Source organism: Sinocyclocheilus rhinocerous, unplaced genomic scaffold (genome assembly GCF_001515625.1).
Source record: "Sinocyclocheilus rhinocerous isolate Xijiao unplaced genomic scaffold, SAMN03320098_v1.1 scaffold1080, whole genome shotgun sequence".
NCBI lineage: Eukaryota > Metazoa > Chordata > Actinopteri > Cypriniformes > Cyprinidae > Sinocyclocheilus > Sinocyclocheilus rhinocerous.
Window position 1 is genome coordinate 23,842 of NW_015652127.1, and position 22,210 is coordinate 46,051.

Here is a 22,210-nt window from a genome sequence, read left to right on the forward strand (position 1 = left end):
TCCAAATGTGTATATTGATCATAAATATGATTATGATTATATTTCTGGAATTACTCCATGTGGTATGATGAAATGTTTATGGGAGATTCATGCTGAAAAATGTTTTAAAAAAATAACATGTACTGATAAACACAACAAACACACATCTCTTTCAGCTCAACCCTCTGACTTAATATTGTCTCTTGTGATTTTTAGATCTATCCCTCTGACAATAACGGCAGCAGCTACTCCCCGAGTCCCTCCACTCCTGTGGGCTCTCCTTCAAACGTTGCTGGTGGGTTTCCTGAAGGTTCTTCCTTGAAGGCCATCTGCTGTGGGATTGCTCTGATGCCTCCACACACAAGGCTTTATTGACTCCTGTGTTTGTGTTTTCAGCTTCTGCATCTCAGTGGCCCAAAAGCTCCTCTCAGTCTGCGCCGTCGCCCGGTTTTGAGCCAGGATTGCAGGCGCCGGTACGTTCCTCTGCCTCACCATAGAGCAGAAAAACTAGAGATTAAATAAACTTTTAAACTGGAGATTTTACTGTGAGTTGTGTTGCATATGAAATATGCATGTATTGTGTTTCTAGAAACATCAAATAATATTCATGATCAATATTTGAAGTCCACATGTAGGAATTTGCATTTAGTTTATATGCAGTATATTTGACTGAATTGTAATAAGTTAAGATTCACTTTAAGGTTCCAGATGTAAGAACTGTTATTTTACACTTTAAAATGCATAATTCTCCCATCAAGATTTGTACAACTTATAATAAATATAATTAAAATATATTATAATAACAATAATAATTTCTTCATATAACATAGATAATTTCCATAAAATTTCACTTGATGTTTATGATCAATATCCACATAGGAACGTTATAAATATAGAGTACTTAATTTATATCTAGTGTATTCTATTATATTTAACTGTATATATTAACTTTCACTTTATGGTTTCAGAATGCACCATTTTACGCAATATATTATATAAACAATACTTTAAAATTTGGTCAGTGTTTCTTTTTATTAAGTTCAATGTGTTGAACCATTTTGTTGTGCTGAACCAGGGTTTTATAATTAAAAATAAAACCCGTTATAAAAACATTTTTGTTACTTGAAATAAAATAAACGTTAACTGATATAAAACAAAATGTTAATAACTTTTTATTTCGGCTAGTTTCCATGGCAACATTTCTCATTTTAATTTAGTTTACCTTGATGTACAAAAATAACAAACTGAAATAAATTAATGAAAACTATATAGACATATGTATAAAAAAAATTTAAAAATGACAAAAACATACAAAAATTACATTTCAAATGAAAACGGAAAATATAAAGATAAAAACTGATTTAAAAATATTTAATGGTACTATCTCAATGATATTAAAATAACACTCCTGAACAGCAAAATTTAAATGTTTTGATGGGTATTAATGATTGAACTACATTTATAGAAATATGTCTAATCAGTTGATAAAAGTGCGTTCTACATTTAAGCGAACAAATAGTCGTAATTAACTTTTTGTCCCCTCTTTCGTCTTTAAGGCTCACAGAAATAACGGTCATTGCCAAAGCTCTGTTGCAAACAGTGTTGGGCTAGTTATTCAAAGAATGTAATGTATTACTCATTACTAGTTACTCCTTTCAAAAGTAATATTGTTACTTGTTACTTTCTGGCAACAGAAATTAGTTACACTACTAGTTACATAATTTTTTCTTCACGCCCCACAGAAGTTGTAACTGTGTATCTTCCACATAAAATTCTTCTAGAATGTTACTAACAACATATTTCTGCCTCATCATTTGACCAAAATCCACTTTGGATCGCAGTCAGAAGTTATTACAAACACTCAATAGCGATTGATAGTGACACTCAAGTAGAAGTGTTGTATTAATCTCATTCATTGTCATGTGTAGCTTGAAGCTAATTGTAATTTCTCCGTTACCCATATATGATTATATTTCATTATGTATTTTATCAAATCACATAAGTTTGTAAGAAACTTTAATTTTCTAAAAATATTTTTAATTATAGTAATATAATGTACCACATGCTGCTGATCAGAGGGGTGTGGGTGGGATGTAATGCCAGAGTAAAGTAAAGCCACAACTTACTCAACAGTGTTCAGATCATCTTTTTTTCCTGACAAAATCAATATAATGCAATATTTGTATCTGCTGAATGTAAGCTTTTCCATATTCCAAGCTTACCTGCTGCACTAGGGACATCACATGCATGTGCGAGTCGTGAAAATTATGAAAATAAATCTAGGAATTATTTGATTGTTGGATTTTAAATCAGCGGGGTTGAGGCATCAAAAGTAACTAAGTAACTAAGCTTCACATGCATGTGTGAGTCGTGAAAATTATGAAAATAAATCTAGGAGTTATTTGATTATTGGATTTGAAATAGTGGTCGACCGATATTGGTTTTTTGACAGCCGATGCCGATATCTTGGAAAGCAGGGTGGCCGATATAAAGCCGATATAATTTTATTTATTTTAATTAATATTTAAGAAATTTTAAATCATTTGAAAATGGATTAAAAAATAAATGTGTAAAATAAACATTTATACTTTAAATGGCAAAGTATTTTTCACAAATAAATAAATATTTAATAAAAATATAATTAAAAAAGGAAGTAAACACTGTAACCAACAGGCCACTCAGTAATCTGGGAAGTTTGTGTGCATTGGGATTTTGGAATCATATTTTTTCAAATAAAGCCAAGGTAACACTCATTTTACATGCAGCACACAGTGAAAATGACACGAATATGACATTGGGCAAAAGCATTCAAAGATTTGTTTAAATGATATAAATGCGTATTTGCTGAATGCTGACGGAAAACGAGAAAGTATTATAATGTTTGCCATAACTAATAATATAAAAGCAATCGTTATAATACTTTTTTGTATACATTTTAATTCCTTTGTTTAACAGTTCTTTCTGATTATTAGACAGACTTCTATCCGTATTAGACAGAACTGTTAACGACGACAGCGAACAAGGAGAATGTGAACACTGTGTGCGCAGGTGCTGCCGCTCTCAGTACCGTCAAAATAAAAGTCCTGCCTCGAACACATCGGCCAAACAGAAAAACTTGTCTGCCGATATTTGAAAAATGCCAAATATCGGCCGATATATCAGCCTTGGTGATATATTGGTCGACCACTAATATATTGGTCGACCACTAATTTGAAATCAGCGTGGTCGAGGCATCTAAAGTAACTAAGCTGTTTTATGGATGGTAACTGTAATATTATTACTGAAATATTATTACTGAAATCTTATTAGTAATTAGTTACACTTCTAGTTAATGCAAAAAGTAATATTATTACAGTAACTAAGTTACTAGTAACTAGTTACTGCCCAATACTGGTTGCAAACTGTCTCGTTGTGCATTTGATGAACTTTGGCAGCTTGAGTGATGTGTGTTTTTTTGCAGAGTAAGATGGATGACCGTCTGGGTGAAGCGCTGCAAGTGTTGAGTCATTATGCGGTGGGTGCAGACATGCACAGTTTACTGAGCGCAGCCGTCTCTGGACATCCGGCTGGTGCAGCGGCCCTGGGCTCCATCAGTCAGGCCTTCGGGCTCGCCAGCCGTCTGCCAGGCCTGGTGAGTGCTTCCAACCCCAGTGAGCTGCCTGCTTAGGGCACTGTGAAATCTGCTTTATTTTTTCCTGAATTTTGTTTTGAAGGGGTCATGACATGGATTGTTTTATTATTTTAATATGTTCCTTGAGGTTTACGTATAATGTTAATAAAGTATTTTGCACAAAAAAATAAATATGTGGAAAAGCGATAATTTTCAACCCTCATTCTGACCCTCTGTAAAATGACCTGTTTTTATTGGGCGGGTCCTTTAAAGGGGTCATCGGATGCTACAAGCACTTTTACAAGTTGTTTGAACTGAAATGTGTGTTGGCAGTGTGTGTACACAACCACCCTATAATGATAAAAATCCACCCAGTGCTTTTTTTTTTTTATCTACTAAAATCATTTCCCCTTTCTCAAATCGAGCCGATCTCAGATGCCTGTCTGTGTGACGTCACACGGACGAAGGCCCCTCCCTCGATTGTTGATTGAAAAGGCCGTCTTACCTTAGACCCGCCCTGAGTGACTGTCATCAGTCCACCATTGTATTACAACTGGAGCAGATGTAGACAAGAATGACTCCTAAGCGATTGAGGTGTAAGACCCTAAAGAATCATATCAACTTGTGGAAAATGGGCATCTGATGACCCCTTTAAGACTTCTCAGTAATCAGCCACTGTTATGATTGGCTAATGTCATTGCATAGGACACAGTATCAACGCCCCCTCGATATTGCATGTGTTTTGACAACATAATCAAAATAAAATGGTAATTTCCAAACGAAGTATTATTAAATCATTTACTTAGTTTGTGATGCAGCTGCACTCAGATCTTCATCTTTCAACAAATGTTTCTTTGTGAACTCTCCGTGACACTGTGTCTCCTTTACAAAACAAAGCTCTCCTGACAATCCTCTGACATGATCTGGGATGCCATTAAAAATAAACTATCCACTTGTTTCTTATCCTTCTGAGATCTGTACAAAGACGCGAACGAGCTGCTTAAACCAAACGCGTCAAAGCGAACGTTCTTTCACTGCATTTGTCCTGACGACAGACTCGTGCGTGGACTGTGTCAGAAAGCGAACACGCATCTGTATACTGTATCCAGTGTATACTAGGGGTTGAATGACTTCTGATTTTTTTAAGTCGACTTTTATGTGATGAAAGTCGAGTCGAAGTCGACTAGTCGCTGATGACGTCATTAATGAACAAATAAGTCTGGAGCTGAGACAAACAGCTTGTGCACAGCTATGGCATATGACACAGCGCTGCCCACATGGCTGTTGCTCCTATAACAGCTTTTTTTATCAGTTCTTGTCTTTGGGTCGTTATATTTCTAACAGATTTCTGCTCATTCTCAATCAGATACAGATAAAGTAGCACAGTAAAGATTACATTCATATGAATGCATTAGTGAGAGCGATTGCGTGTGAATTAATTCTACCTGGCAGCGTCTCTCTACTAGTAGTGAAGCTGTGGAATTTAGTTATTAAGAAATATATGCTTGAACTTTTCAGTTTCTAAGCTATTTTATTGAGAAATCACAGAACAGTGTTGACAATACATTTCCGCGCTGAATGATTATGTGTGCGTGATGTACGCACTACTGTCTGTAGCCTATGTGTGTGCGTCACAGTGCAGCAGCGCATTAGATTAAAACGGCAATTAACATACCTGTACAATAAGCTGTTTAAACCGTGCATTCTCCCGTTCAATTTCGAGCATCCAGTAATATAATCACAAATGTCTTGTGGAGCGCTTTCAGAGTATGCATTTATTTGTCATTTGAACTGTTTGGAAACGGAGTGTAAATGTGGAAGTCCTTCAAAGATTTCTTATCCTGTTGCGCCCTCTATAGGACCAGCGACTAGTCGACGTCAAGCTTAAAGCGTCATGGCAGAGCATTGTAGTCGACCAGTCGATTAGTCGGTGCAACCCCTAGTGTAGACAAGATAGCGGCAGTGATTGTAATTTCTGTTTTCTTTTGACGCGACACGACACTCGCATTCAGCGTGATCAAGTCAGTTATGAAATTTGCAGGATGTATTAAGCATACAAAGACCTCTTCTATGTCAGAGATCAAGGGAAATTTGGTTTCTCATGTCATGACCCCTTTAATGGCTAAATTAAATTTTAGTAATCAAGCATGTTTTAACAGTGAATTCATGAATTTGTGTCAATCAAATGAAACGTGTACAATTTAACAACAATTTGTTAAGAGTTTTACAAAAATGTAATTTTCAGGGCCCTATAAAAAAAGCTGTTTTTTTAAAAAGATTTTTTGCCCCCAAATTAAGTTTATTTTTTTTTATTTATTTATTTTTTTTACAGATTCTTTGTTAATTTTTTAATGGTTTAAATAAATGTTTTATAAATAATTAAATTGTTAAAGTGATATGAATTCAGATTATTAGACATCCTTACTGATTATTAAAATGTAACAATAAGAGTGCCCTAATAATTTGTATAATAATTTTTCTGGATTGTGTTTTATGATTTAATACAAATTTATTATCAAAAACGGTGGTAATCAAATGAATGAGTTTAATAATTTGTTACATTTGTAATAATAAAAAGTTACAAATGATATAGACAAATGCCCTATGAAATAGACATTTCACTAAATTTAGTTCAGAACTGTCAAAACAATTAACTGCCATCAAAACTAAATTTAATTTTGCCAATCAATAAAATTTTAATAATCAAAAAGGATGTCTAATCAATTGAAATCATAGAACTTTAACAATTAAAAAAATTATTAAAATTGTGACACCCCCCCCTCCCAAGACATTTTCTGGATTGTGTTTTTATGATTTAATACAAATTTATTAACAAAAATATTAGTAAACAAATGAATGCATAAAACCTCAACAGTCTTTAAAAAGTTAATCAAATGAAATTTGAATAATTTCTTTCTTTTCTTGGGCAAACAACATACATTTACTGTTTAAATCAAAACATGATCAAACAAACTGTGTGATATCTCTTACAACTGTTTACATAAATGGTATTATTATTTTTTTATTATGTTGAGAAGTACATTCCACTGTACAATAGTAATTAAACTACTTTTATTTTGGCGGGTTGTAGTAAAGGCCTTTGAGTTTCTAAGTGTATCTGATGATCGTTTTCTTAAATGAAATGGTGAAATGCTGGTAAAGTGACTCTCAGGGCAACTCATGTGGAGTGAGAAGGCAGATGAGTGTACACTATCAGCGTATATTAACTGTCTCCTGCTCTTTCCTCTAGATGTCAAATCACAGTGATGATGCCGCAGGTTTACCACAGTCCAGTGCTCTGCTGCAGGGACACCACGCCCCCCATCAGGCCCCTCCCACTTCCCAGTCCGACACCTTTACCAGTCAGTGCTGCTTTTTGAATTATAATGCTCATTTCATGACATTTGATTGATTGAGATTCATAAATGATGTGCTTTGTGCAAGTATTTTAGCAGACAAGCATGCAAAATGTCTTTGTATCATGCATTCTTTTCAGACTTATTAAGTATTTCTGTAGCTCAAACATGGTGCTAGAAACACAGTTCATAGGTTCGGTTCTCAGGGAATGCATGAACCGATAACATGCATACCTTGAATGCAATGCAAGTCAGTTTGGATGAAAGCATCTGCCAAATGCATAAATGTTCAACATTTATGAGTCTAATTTTAACATCCAGAAATCAAACACATCACCTTTAAAGAATTACAGGATGATTTCACTGTGCTGTTGTTGCACAGTGTGATCAGCGTTTTCTGTTGCTAATCTCATCTTGTTTTTGTCTGTCAGGTCTTTCTCTGCCTCACTCCTCTCACTCATCCAGCTCGGATATAAAGCGGGAAGATAAGGAAGATGATGAGAACCTGTCTATTGCAGATAAATCAGAGGATGAGAAGAAAGACGGGAAAAGCCACACGCGATCGAGGTACTTGCCGCCCTGCAAACCTTCATTTAATCACAGGAGAAATACATATACAGTACTGGTCAAAAGTGTGGAATAATTAAGAAAAATTAAGTCTCTTATACTCACCAAGGCCGCATTTATTTGACCAAAAAACAGTAATATTGTGAAATATTATTGCAATTTAAAATAACTTTTCAATGTGAATGTTAAACTGTAATTTATTTCTGTGATCAGCATCATTACTCCAGTCTTCAGTGTCACATGATCTTGAGAAATCATTCTAATATGCTGATTTGCTGCTCAAGAAACATTTCTGATTAATATCAATGATGAAAACAGTTGTGCTGCACAATATTTCTGTGGAAACCGTGATACATTTTATTTTTCAGGATTCACAGATGAATAGAAAGTTCAAAAGAACAGTATTTATTTGAAATGGAAATCTTTTGTAATATTGTAAATGTCTTCAATTTCACTTGCTCAAGTGAATAAAAGTATTAATATAATTTTCCTTAATTTCATTTACCCCAAACTATTGAATGATAGCGTATCATGATTTCTACAAAAATAAGCAGTGTAAACTGTTTCAACATGTTTCTTGAGCAGCAAATCAGCATATTAGAATGATTTCTGAAGGATCATGTGACTGAATGATGCTGAAAATTCAGCTTTGATCACAGCAATAAATTACATTTTACAATATATTCACATAGAAAACACTTATTTTAAATAGCAATAATATTTCACTTTTTTCATTTTACTGTATTTTTGGTCAAATAAATGCAGCCTTGGTGAGCAGAAGAAGCTTCTTCTTTTATAAACATTAAGTCATAATTATTCCAAACTTTTGACTGCCAGTTAAGTTGCATCAGTAAACACTCAATATACTCGACTTTCCCACCTCCAGCAGCTTCTGATTGGTCCATTTTAAAACCTTGACGTGAGGTTTGCGTCGTTCCCTGTCAGTGTGCCCTGATTGTTTTGCCTGTAACCCCTCTCACCCCTTTGTTCCTCTGACCCATGAAGTCAAGATGATGATGAAGAAGATGATGAGGATTTGCCGATTGAGGTGAAGGCAGAGCGGGAGAAAGAGCGGCGCGTGGCCAATAACGCCCGTGAGCGTTTGCGTGTTCGCGACATCAACGAGGCCTTCAAAGAACTGGGCCGCATGTGCCAGCTGCACATGAACAATGAGAAACCTCAGACCAAACTGCTCGTCCTTCACCAGGCCGTAAACGTTATTCTCAACCTGGAGCAGCAAGTGCGAGGTCAGTGTGTGTGGCTGACCTCCGATCAGTGCTCAGACACCGCAGAGATGTGTCTGTGGTTGGGACACCTGAATGGGTGCAAGGGGAGGTGGACGCATTTGTTGATTGGAGATATTAAATGCATGATGGATAAATGCATATGCATCTAGGTTCAATGCAAGTTACATTATTTTAAGGCAAGACACTACAAGCAAAAATTCACTTGTTAGTTTTGATATTTTGGTCCATTTTCTGACTAGTGGAAGGAATTTTTAAAAGTTTTTTCTCCACTTTAGCAGCACTTACATACACCAAAACTTAGGGTTTTATTCCTATCTTTATTCTGAAGGTTTTTACTGAGGGGTTTGTCCATATATCATTCACACTGATTTATATAACAATTTATTCCTAAAAACATGGCGAAAATGATTCTTTTTAAAGGCTTTGAGGTTTTTTTCTCCACTTCAGCAACACTTACAAACACCTAAATTTACAGTTTTATTCCTCTCTATATTCTGAAGGTTTTTACTGAGGTGTTTGTTCATATATCATTCACATTGGTTTATGTAACATTTTATTCCTGAAACATGGCAAAAATGCTTATCTTTAAAGGCTTTGAGGGTTTTTTCTCCACTTTAGCAGCACTTACATACACCAAAACTTAGGGTTTTATTCCTCTCTATATTCTGAAGGCTTTTACTGAGGGGTTTGTCCATATATCATTCACACTGATTTATAGAACATTTTATTCCTAAAAACATGGCGAAAATGTAATTGTTTTCGGTCTGTTGACAGTATTTTCTAATTTATGGAGTGATAAAAAGAGAAATCCAAAATCCCCTCTGTATAAACATTTAACTGTAATGTGTCGACAAAATCAAACAAGAATTTTGAACCTGGCTTTATCCAGTGTTGAGAAAAATGTATGCAAATTAGTGCATCTTTAATTAGATAATGCCTCATTTACGTATTTAAACATAACATTTCAGAAAACTTGATGTAATTAATCAACTGGGGAAGTATGGTGAAATCTATTAGTTGTTTTACGCTATTCTCATGTGGTGTCTTGCCTTAAAATAAGCCCTAGAAACAGCCTAGCAACACCCTGACAACCAGCCGAGTTGCATTAAACTCAAAAATATTTCCTTTTAGTAGTATCTTAAATTTTTAAAATGTAAATATATATTATTAAAATATGTAAGTTATTAATTTGTCTTGGTGATAATTCTTTCGAGATGCATTATGTAGTATGTTACATAAGCCTCCTGCCTCCCCGCGGCCCACACAGGTGTCTGTTTAGGGTGATTGTGGGACTGTCTGCACTTTCTGTAACTGTGCATGTGTTTGTGTCTTGTCATTTTATGTTTAGCACTCGTCCCTTCCTGTTTTCTGTTCATCTCACCTGCTTGCAAGATTAATGCAACTAACAAACTCGTTTGTTAAAACTAGTTGGAATAGTTAAAGGTATAAATGTAAATTGTCATTTGCTAACTCTAGTTAAGTTTTGAAGGATGTTAGAGTGAATGTACAATGACTGTCAACCCAAAAAAAGCATCATAAAACTATCCTAACTGTCTTGTGCACCATATTCCTTCTTCTCAAGTCTTATCTTTTGTTTGGGGATACAAACTTGAATTGAATTGAATTGAATTGAATTGTCGTCTCACGTCGACAGCGTCTGGATCAAAAAGCTGTGCTTGAACACACCGCACAGACTACTAGGGCTGTCAAAAAAAATCAAATTTTGAATATTCATCGAATTTAAAATAAAAGTCCACATTTGAATGCAAAAACGTTGCATTTGAATTTTAGGTGTGCATCAGGCAGCTTTATCAGTGGCACACGAGATGCGATGACGGTGTAGGTGTCATTTCATTTTAATGCTTTTTTAAGCCTATCCAGTTGAACCCACTGGATGCGGCGCTGCTGCGTTGTTCATTCAAAATATTGCGGAAAAAGAGAACATCAATGCGGAGAAGATCTTGTTTACGTCAAAACTGAAACCAAGCCGTTCACACAGAACGCATATTTGTCGCATTTTCTAGAGGGACATCTATCACCGTTACACTCGCGTCTCACACAAGAGAGACACATGTTTAGAAAGCCATGTAAAATTAACTTAAGTTCAACTTTTAAAAAAACATGTCTCGAGACTTTATGGCGGTTTTTCCCCATCCTACTGCATCTCATGTTTTTAAATGAAAAATACTCTTTGTGATTGGTTTTCGGTCCTTTGTATTAAACTATACATACATACATACATGATTCTGTTTTGTTTCTAATTGTTTAAGCAACTTTATTATATATGGTTTATAAACATTATTTTAAACATTATGCACTATTTTTCAAAGAGAGTCGTGTTATTTTATTGCATTGAATAAACGTGCATTAGTAATATTTTGCTCGATGCGCCCTCTTGTGGCCACAGGAGAGGAGCCAAAATCTTTTATCCCCCCCTAACTGAAATTATGCCTTTTAAATTCGAATACAATTCGAATATTGATCATATTTAAGTACAAAATTCTAATTTAGTTTTTCAGCCCTTTTGACAGCCCTACAGCCGACTGCAAACTAACACATGCGTTCTGCGCCTGCGTGAGAGGAATTAGCTGTCTATATCAGCAGCTATCAATAGTATATATTCATCATTTAAAAGAAGAGACCGAAACGAGGATGTACGAGATATATGCAGATATACGAAACGTAAACAAAATATTTGCATATTGGAATGCTTGGGAAAGATCACGTAAAATTAGAACAGCCTTCTGTCTGTGCTGCCTTCATTTACTTACTAGTTTTCATCAATTTTTACTTTAATTCTGGGGCAGTGACTCATTCGCTAAACTGAGCATCCAATCAGAATTCTCCCTCGTACTGACGGCCCTGACGCCAATTGTGACCCTGGAGCACAAAACCAGTAAATTTTCTGAAATTGAGATTTATACATAATCTGAAAGCTGAATAAATAAGCTTTCCATTGATGTATGGTTTGTATTTTTATAGGACAATAGGACAATATTTGGCTGAGATACAACTATTTGAAAATCTGGAATCTGAGGGCGCAAAAAAATCTAAATATTGAGAAAATCATCTTTAAAGTTGTCCAAATGAAGTTCTTAGCAATGCATATTACTAATCAAAAATTAAGTTTGGATTTATTTACTGTAGGAAATTTACAAAATATCTTCATGGAACATGATCTTTAACTCGATATCCTAATGATTTTTGGCATAAAAGGAAAATCAATAATTTTGACTCATACAATGTATTGTTGGCTATTGCTACAAATATACCTGTGCTACTTATGACTAAAACTATGTTTTAGTTTAGTTTAGTTTTTTATTTCCAGTAGTTTTAGTAATTTTAACTTATTCAGTTGTCAAAAAAGCAACATTTATTTTTTCTCGTTTGTTTTTCATCTAATATTTTATTTCACTTAAACTTTTTCAACTTAAATTCAACTTAAATACAATTTCAATAATTTCAAAATTGTTTTAATTTTAGTTAACAATAATAACCCTTGTGCAAACGTGTCTTGGCGCAACAAGTATGAATAAACACATGCACAAAAGAGATTTTCAGTGAATAAAGGGTTACATTTCAGCCGATTTCCTCGTAAAACACGTTCATTTGACTTCAGAAGACTTGAAATGTAGTGCACTAGTCGTATGGACTACTTTATGGTGCTTTTTTGTCATTTTGCAGTTTGACAGCATCTGTTCCCAATTAATTTCCACAAAAGAAACTCTTGAGTAAATGATGGCATTTTGATTATTCCTTCAAGACTAGTATGAATGCAGCCATTTATGCATAATGCATGCAACCATCCTGATTTCCACAGTGGACATCATCTATGCTTCTGTTTTCCTTTCTAGTTGTTCAATCCTTTTTAAATCTGTGTTCATGCACCTTATGGTTTTCTTTTTCCCCCAATTTGACTGTTGCATGTCCGTAACCCCTCCGATCCGCAGTGAAACGCTTTTTCCGCAGGCATTAACCCCGCAGATTAGAAGAGATGGACTCGTTCTTTTGTGTTTCCTTCTTAACGTTTTACTCGCTTCAGATTGTAATGGTCTGATTAATGCTTGCATGTCATGTTTAACCCTCTGTTTGCCAGGTTGTTTTTCTTTTTACCCATCTCTCCATCTGTTCTTCAGCCCTTTTCTTTGCAGATGGTCGCAATGGTTTTTAGTCTCATGCTGCATAAATGCATCTCAGCAGCGGGATGTGTTTACGATGAGACAGTCGCATTCACCTCATCCTGTCTTCTGTCTGGCTCTCTCAGTGGCAGTGTGTGTTTCTGTTCGGTTCTTGGCAGACGGTGCCTCTCTCTCATCTTGCTGTCCTCTCGTCTTGCGCTCTTTCGCTCCGCGGCAGATCCCACAGGCCTCCTGAAAGCCACTGACACTCGGGCTGTGTCTGCTTTGAAATTGCGTGTCCGGTCACAACGAAAGAAAGATGCTCCGGATCGGTCGCGTCCCGCTCTCCTCTAAAATATACAATAAATGTATATACAATACAATAACTATATATATGTATATATATAAATTTATTTTTATTACTATATAAACCATTATTTTAAATATACATTTTTATATATAAACACACACACATATATTTTCACTAAAGAACCATTTGGAACAAATGTACTGCAATTAACAGGTTCTTCTGGAGTATTTAGTAGTTGAGTAGTATGGTTCTTTTAAACCTAATGAAGCCGAGACAGTTGATTTAGTTGTAGAATGGGCTTAACGAGAGGCTAAATGACTAACGAGCGGCGGTCCCCCTGGCAGCAGCGTGTCGGAGGAGTGTCTGACGGTGGAGGAGAAGGAGCAGCGCGAGCGCGAGCGGCGCATGGCCAATAACGCTCGGGAGCGGGTTCGTGTGCGCGACATTAACGAAGCCTTCAGGGAGCTCGGCCGCATGGTGCAGCCGCACCTGAAGAGCGACAAGGCTCAGACTAAACTCATCATCCTCCATTTTTAGTCTCATGCTGCATAAATGCATCTCAGCAGCGGGATGCGTTTACGATGAGACAGTCGCATTCACCTCATCCTGTCTTCTGTCTGGCTCTCTCAGTGGCAGTGTGTGTTTCTGTTCGGTTCTTGGCAGACGGTGCCTCTCTCTCATCTTGCTGTCCTCTCGTCTTGCGCTCTTTCGCTCCGCGGCAGATCCCACAGGCCTCCTGAAAGCCACTGACACTCGGGCTGTGTCTGCTTTGAAATTGCGTGTCCGGTCACAACGAAAGAAAGATGCTCCGGATCGGTCGCGTCCCGCTCTCCTCTCTGCACCGCCACTGGATCCCTCTCTGCAACCCTCGTTTAACTGGAATCAGTGCAGTTTTAATTGGTTTAATAGGTTCAGACCACTTCAAGTGGGTATGGAGTTTAAAATGCAGCATTTGTTTCTGCTTTTGAAATCGTCTTAAATATCTGTGTATTGTTTAACATGTAAAACAGGATTAATGACGCTAGGGGGGGACCTTTTTGGGCATTTTAAAATTGTGGAAATTCTTAAGTTGAAAAAATATTTTATATTTGTTTTTTTTTTAATTTAATAATATTTGAATACTTTCAAATATATGTAATAATAAAAATATTATATGCATTTAATAAAATTGTAATTACAATGTAGAAAGTATGTCATATAATTTTAGTAAAATTATAATTTATATAATTATAATGCTGCACCTGAAGAGCGACAAGGCTCAGACTAAACTCATCATCCTCCAGCAGGCCGTGCAGGTCATCCTAGGCCTGGAGAGACAGGTGCGAGGTAGGACCAACCCCTGTGAGCCGCCACCGTCCTGCCGAGAATCAGCAGACACACACACACACACACACACACACACCGCTGCTGCTGCTGCTGAGAGCCGCGTCTCTTTCCTCGCTTCCACTGCCGCTGTGTGTTTGTGTGATGCTGACCTTTAGCATCTTTCTGCACAACTTCTGCCACATTAACAGCCTTTCCTGTCAGTCCTTCATTTTAAAGTTGTGATTTGAGCTGCTTATGATTGGAGCAACTAAATATGTTAGGGTTAAAGGGTTAGTTCACCCTACGAGAATACTATTTGTGCGCAAAAGAAAAGAAAAAAACGACTTTATTAAAAAATTAGTCTCCTCAACGTCACCCTAGCGCCATTTTGGAGAGTATCCACTGAATGCAAACAGCGTATGTTGTTCTGTGTCAGCCGTGTATGTGTTTGTGCTTTGATTTGAATGAAAACAACGGGTGAATTCCAAACGATTTTTTTGCGCCCTTGAAGGGCACTTCGGGGACGTTCCAAACGAAAGTGAGCAACTGAATCCCTTCACGAAGGGCCCTTCCAGAAGTCCGTTAGTGAAGGGAACAAGCGATGGTCACTTCACGGAAGTGATTTCCGTTTGTGATCATGTGATCTTCGGTTAGGAGATCTTGCGATGCTTTTTAAAGCAAAGTTGGGGTTGATTTCGAGTTCACATACAAATGTAAATAGAATAAGCTAATTAAATTTGTCTATTTTAATGTAAGACAAAATATTTTTCATCAGTGATAGAAATGATTTAAGACGGTAGTGCAAGCAAGTCTAGTTTGAAAAAGTTTAAAAGTAAATAAGACACAATTAGACAATATTTGAATAAAATAATAAGAATAAGAAGACTGATTGTTGAATAAAGTCGTTTTTTTTTTTTCTTTTGCGCACAAATAGTATTCTCGTAGCTTCATAAAATTACGGTTGAACCCCTGATGTCACATGGATTATTTTACCGATCTCCTTGCTACGTTTCTGGACGTTGATCGTGTTAGGATCCTTGCTGTCTATGGAGGGTCAGAGAGCTCTCGGAATGCATCATAAATATCTTAAATATAAAAATATCTTGTGTTCCGAAAATGAACGGAGATCTTACGGGTTTGGAACGACATGAGGGTGAGTAATTAATAACAGAATTTTCATTTTTGGGTGAACTAACCATTTAATCTCGCAAAAACATGTCTAGATCATATTTCACCCAAAAATAAAAAGAGCATGGTATTAACATAGTATATGTCCAAATGCTATGGTATTACCATGAAGCAATCAGGCTACGATATTATTGGTTTTGTTAATTAACCATTACAATTTGTGGCATTTCATGAAAACTAAAGGTGCTTTCCTGGTGAATTCTAATTATTTATAATAAATGTAAAAAAAAAAAATTCTAATTTTTTCCCCCCAGTTCGAATTATTCTTAAAGGTAATTGTCATTAGATTCCCTTTACTGTTTATTATGAATAAATAGTGTTACCTGAGGTATAAATACTTAAAATAATAAAAAAATAAAAAATCAAATCAAATATATCTTTTTGTTATAAATATTGCATAATATTAATATATTATAATAGTTTTATAATATTAATATATTATATAATGTATTAAATTTAAATTATATAATATTAGAGATATTTAAAAATGAATAAAATATATATAAAAACTAGTGCTGTCAAATGATCAATCACAATTAATCGCATCCAAAATAAGTTGTTTACATAATATACGTGTGTACTGTGTATATTTATTACGTACATATAAATAGACACACATGCATGTATATATTTAAGAAAAATATGTTACGTTTATACACTGAACAAAATTATAAACGCAACACTTTTGTTTTTCCCCCCATTTTTCATGAGCTGAACTGAGAGCACTAATAAAAATAAATAGTAAAATAGTGTTAAAACAATAACTACCCTGATTTATTAATACCTGAAATGCTAATTTTCTATATATAAGTGATGTTTTGTTATATAAAAATATTAATATATTAAATTTACGTTATATAATATTAAAATATAGAGTATAGAATAACATGCATTATATTATAGCATATTTACATTTTGCATCTATATTATAAACAATTGTACATTAAATTTTAATTTTATAATGTATTGCATGAAAAAACTGAATAGAATATAGAATAAAATATGTAGTATAACTATTGTTTATATTATAGCATATAACAGAAAAGTGTTATTTTTGTAAATTTGTTACACATATATTGTTATATAACAATTGTGTAATATAATAATTTTTTATTATATAAAAATACAATGTATAAAATATATAAGAGTTAAAAGTATGTCTTATGTGTCCCATTGCAGTAATGAGAATGTGTGTTAGTACAGCAATTCTTTGTTTTTGGGATGAGTTATGAGCCAGACATGTTCTTCACAGTAACTGAAGTGAATCACGTTGTGCTTTCTTCCTCCCACCTGCTCTTCCTTCATTATTCATGTTTGACTGGAGCTTCCTCATCACTCTGTATTCTGACAGTAAACGCTCACAGCAGACATTAACATCTGATCTGAATCGCAGAGCGTAATCTGAACCCGAAGGCTGCGTGTCTGAAGAGGAGAGAGGAGGAGAAGGTCACAGGAGATGCGCAGATGCTGTCAGGTCTGAGTGGAGACGGACACAGCCATATGTAACGCTCAGGTGAGCTTCACACCTGCGATTATGATGAAGCAATCGAATATTCATATTGTGTTTATGCACTTGGTGGTTGCTTTTATCCTAAACCAGTTGCATTGCATTAAATGTGTACGTTTGATTAGTTCATGTATTTCCTGGGAATCAAACACAGAGGTTTTTACCATGTTTAGGGCAGAGTCCTATGAAATCAGTTTTTTTTTTTTTTTTTTTTTTTAGTTCCAAATTTCCTTTTTTTCCTGTTTTGATTACTCTGCATTCCATTTTTTCAGTTTTAATATTTCTGGATTCCATTCATTTTAATTTAAAATTAATTTAAATTTTTAACTAAAATTACACGAATTATATAAAATTACAAAATTTGCCAATGAAATGTGTTTTTTTTCTCCTCCATTTTACTATTTTCCAAAATCTATTTTTTCTGCTTCTAATATTCTGGATTCCTTTTTTGTTTTAATTTTTCTGGATTCTGATTAAATAAGTTTATAAAAGTTTAACAAAAAATACATTTTTGCCCTATGAAATCCAAAAATTCTTTTTTTCCCCCATATTCCATTTTTTTCTTTCATTCTGGATTCCGTCTTTTTTATGTTACATTTTATTTATCAACAAGTTAATTTTTAATTAATTAAAATCATGAAACCTACATAATTTAACAACAGGTTATTAACAAAAATTACATTTTAGGGCCTTAAGATTTTTTCCCCAAATCTTCCCCACCAACCAAATTCTATTTTTTTTTTTTTTTTTTTTTTTTTTTTTTTTTTTTTTTTGCTTTTTTTAACACAATAAAACAATCTGAACTTGATTTAACTATTGACAGTAACTTTATTTTTTATGCATTCTGTTTTCATGGTTAAATTTTATTTTATTAATCAAAAACCTGTCAAATTAATTTAACAACAATTTATTAAAAGTTATTACATTTTAAGGCCTGATGTAATGTTTTTTCTTCCAAGTTCTGTTTTATTTTTTTTTTACAAATTTTGTTTAACAGTCAAAGATGATGTATAATCAATTGAATTTGGAAAACTTTAAAGGTCCCATGACATGCTGCTTTTTGGATGCTTTTATATAGGCCTAAGTGGTCCCTAGTACTGTATCTGAAGTCTCTTTCCCGAAATTCAGCCTTGGTGCAGAATTTCAGCCACTACGAGCCAGTCCCACAATGAGCTTTCCTTAGGACGTGCCATTTCTGTGTCTGTAGCTTTAAATGCTAATGAGGAGGAGAGAGGCGGGGCAACTGCCATGCTTCGCTCGTTTGCAAGCCATGATGTCTCTCGAGGAAAAAAAAATATTGCACTCGCCTCGCACTGTAGTAGCTCATTTTCTCATGGGCGGGCCAAATTCTCTGGGCGGGCAAAGCAGAGAAAGGGGAGGTAACCTTTCCCCGTATGACGACATAAAGGGAAGATTCCAGATTGGGCCATCTGAGCTTTCATTTTCTCAAAGGCAAAGCAGGATACCCAGGGCTCGGTTTACACCTATCGCCATTTCTAGCCACTGGGGGACCATAGGCAGGCTAGGGGAACTCATATTAATGTTAAAAAACCTCATAAAGTGAAATTTTCATGCCATGGGACCTTTAACAATTTAATAATTTATTAAAATTTTTACAATAATAGGTCCATATAAAATATGTAATATTTTAAAAATTCAGTTTTGTCCCTTTGACTTTTTATGGATTTACTGTTTAATAATGTAGTATCAAAAACGGTAATAATCAAATGAATGCATAAAACTTTTTTAAACTCTTTTAAAATTTAATGAAAAGTTAACAATTCCTTTTCATATTTTGGCAAACAGTGCTACACAACAGCTGTTAAATTAAAACGTGGGAGAAAATTTTTTTTTTTTAATCTATTATTAATATTATCACTTTAAGACACATTCTACTGTACAGCAGTAATATATTTCTTATTTCTCAGAGTTCAACCAAACTCTTATTTTGACGGGTTGTCGTGAAGAGCTGTGAGTTTCTGTGTATCTGATGATAGTTTAATGCTGCAGAAGTGAACGAATGCATTCAGTTTCCACTGCGACTCTGCTTTTACTCTGAATGAATGAAAACCAGCTTTACATCTTGAACGTCTTTGCATGCTGTTTTTCCCGACAGATCCTGACATAAGGAAGCTCTCCGTCGACGTGGCCTTATCTTCCCGTTCTTGTTCCAGAGTCCACACACACACACTCTCTCTCACACACACACACACACACTCGCACACTCACACACACGTGATTTATATATGATAAACAGATGTGTTGAAGACTCACATGCACACAGTAACTTCCCGAGCCGCTCGTTGTGCTCGTGATCATGGACCATCGGTGGAAATCAGCGTCTGCGGGTCCGGACCGTCCTGCTGTTTGATGCTGCGGCGTTCCATTTACAGTGTGCTGTTATATAGCACACACACCCATGAGCCTTTGTATTCAACACAAGGTCAAGCTCCGCTGCGGGAACAGATTCCTTTTTTTTTTTTTGTAGTTCATGTATTCGAGTTTGACTTTCTTTTGTACCGATTTGTGTTTATGATGTAGAAAGAAATGTTCAGTTTTGATACGCAATGTTTGTGGTTCTGTTTGGGGATCGCCACTAATGCGTGAATCCCACAAAACTGCCCATATTTCACCTCTAAAAACAAGAGAAATTATATCAAATTCATTTTTTAAGGAAAATTAAGCCTGTTTTAATGGAACATTAAGATTTTTCATTTTTATGACCAACACATTTGCCTCAAATTCTCATTATTATAAGGCAAAAAAAACAAAAAATATATATATATATTACACTTTAAGGTAAAAAAAAAAATCAAAATGTAAATTATGCATATTTGAGTGTTTATTGTGTGTCCTTTATGCTTATTTAAATAATTGAATTACAGTTTTTTATACTGTATAAGGTATACAGTATACAGTACATATATAAGGATATAAAATTCTAAAATATAACTCTTGGACACATTAAGATAATGGTAAAAAATCATAATGATCCTTAAAAACAGGCTTTATTTTCTTCAGGTAAATATATTTAATTTTTTTGTCTTTTTTCTTTTATTTTCAGGGAGGTGAAATATCTGAATGTGTTTTTGTAGAATTTTTTTTTTAAGGAAAATCAAGCCTGTTTTAAAGGACATTATGATTTTTTTTATTCTGACTTTTTATGACCAACACATTTGCCTCAAAATGTCATTATTATAATGCAAAAAAAACAAAAACGTAAATTATTCATCAAATTTATTTTGTGTCCTTTATGCTGATTTAAATGTAAATCATTGTGTTACAGTATTTTTACTGTATTATATTTAAAAATATATAAGGATATGAGAATAAAAACATTTAGAAATAAAACACTTGGACACATTAAGGTAATAAAAAAAAAAAATGCAAAAGTCATAATGATCCTAAAAGTAGGCTTTTTTTTTTCTTTTTCTTTTTTCTCGGTTAAAATATTTTATTTTATGTTTTATTTATTTGATTAGATTTTTGAGGTGAAATATCTGATTGTGTTTTTGTGGGATTGGCGCTAATATCTGCCATCATTCACCAAAGCACCAGAGCTTGCGTTTTTCATCGTGGATTTCTGAAGTATTGGAAAACGCTGGATAATATTTTCTTTTTGTGTGCGTCTCATTTACGAGCAGCTCGTTTTATATCGCAGAGGAAAGCTCTCGGAAACGTTTCTTTATGCAGATGTGTGACTGAGTCTGAGCATTTCAGCCGTGTATTACCACACGTTTCTGAGGCCAGCTATCAATATGCTTTGGATTTGTTAAGCTGGACTTTAATTTGGTTTCTTTAGAGCAGATTTTGCTCACACGATACAATATCTGACTAGTACGTAGTTAACAGATACTCGGATTAATTAGCGATTCATTGCTAAAGTTGTGCATTTGATCAACTCAAAAAGTGTTGATTCACGAATTTTCCGCCAATATTTCTACACAAAGTAGAGAAAAATAGATCGCAAGGGTCTTTACAAGACGACCCCGACTTTTACTTCTTTTATAAAGTTCTGTTAAATGTTTGTGTTTACTTGTTTTTGTTATTATCTGTGTTGATTTTAAATGTTAGATGAATGGCGAAAACTAGTGCTGAAGTACGCCAGGAACAAATTGTGTTTCATATTTCTATTGCAATTTTATTATCGGGAGATCTTGGAAATAATTTGCCATTTAGAGATGCCAATTTTGCGTTTAATACGCACGTTTATAAGGTATGGAAGCCCGTTTCCGCCACTGAATAAGAAATAAAAAAAAGGTAATTGCGACTTTTTATCTCACAATTCTGACTTTTTTCACAGAATTGTAAGATATAAACTCACAATTGCGAGTTATAAAGTCAGAATTGCGAGACATAAAGTCACAATTGCGAAATAAAAACTCGCAATTCTGACTTTTTTTCTCACAATTCTGACTTTTTTCACAGAATTGTAAGATATAAACTCACAATTGCGAGATAGTCACAATTGCAAAATAAAAACTCGCAATTCTGACTTTTTTCACAGAATTGTAAGATATAAACTCACAATTGCGAGATATAGTCACAATTGCGAAATAAAAACTCGCAGTTCTGACTTTTTTTTCTCGCAATCGACTTTTTTTCTCGCAATTCTGATTTTTACAAACTCGCAATTCTGATTTTTTTTTTCTGAGAATTGAGATATAAACTCGCAATTGCGAGTTAAAAAGTCCAATTTTGAGGGGGGAAAAAAGACCGATATGTTCTTAGAATTGCGAGTTTATATCTCACAATTCTGAGAAAAAAAATCAGAATTGCGAGAAAAAAAGTCGATTGCGAGAAAAAAAAGTAGAATTGCGAGTTTTTATTTTGCAATTGTGACTATATCTCGCAATTGTGAGTTTATATCATGAGTTTATCTCTAGAGATCATTTTCTTTTCTTCCTTAGTACTAACATCGTCTTTTACAACTAAAAGATGATTATATGAATTATTCTTGTTTATGTATTGCGAAAATGTAAACTCTTAAAGGAGCGAGAGAGTGGCCTTCCTCATTCTCCGG

At 34.6% G+C, this 22,210-nt stretch overlaps 1 protein-coding gene across 1 annotated transcript in view; it reads left to right on the forward strand.

The window, feature by feature from the left end:
• Positions 1-19,909, forward strand: part of LOC107713412 (transcription factor E2-alpha-like) — a gene marked incomplete at its 5' end in the record, with an annotated part of 42,932 nt that extends 23,023 nt beyond the window's left edge. The window contains 8 exons of the mRNA XM_016518902.1: positions 196-274; positions 376-452; positions 3,440-3,610; positions 6,840-6,951; positions 7,377-7,512; positions 8,518-8,759; positions 17,074-17,193; positions 19,304-19,909. Coding sequence (XP_016374388.1) covers positions 196-274; positions 376-452; positions 3,440-3,610; positions 6,840-6,951; positions 7,377-7,512; positions 8,518-8,759; positions 17,074-17,186 — 930 coding nt within the window. The remainder of the gene's footprint in view (positions 1-195; positions 275-375; positions 453-3,439; positions 3,611-6,839; positions 6,952-7,376; positions 7,513-8,517; positions 8,760-17,073; positions 17,194-19,303) is intronic.
• Between the last annotated feature and the right edge of the window lie 2,301 nt (positions 19,910-22,210).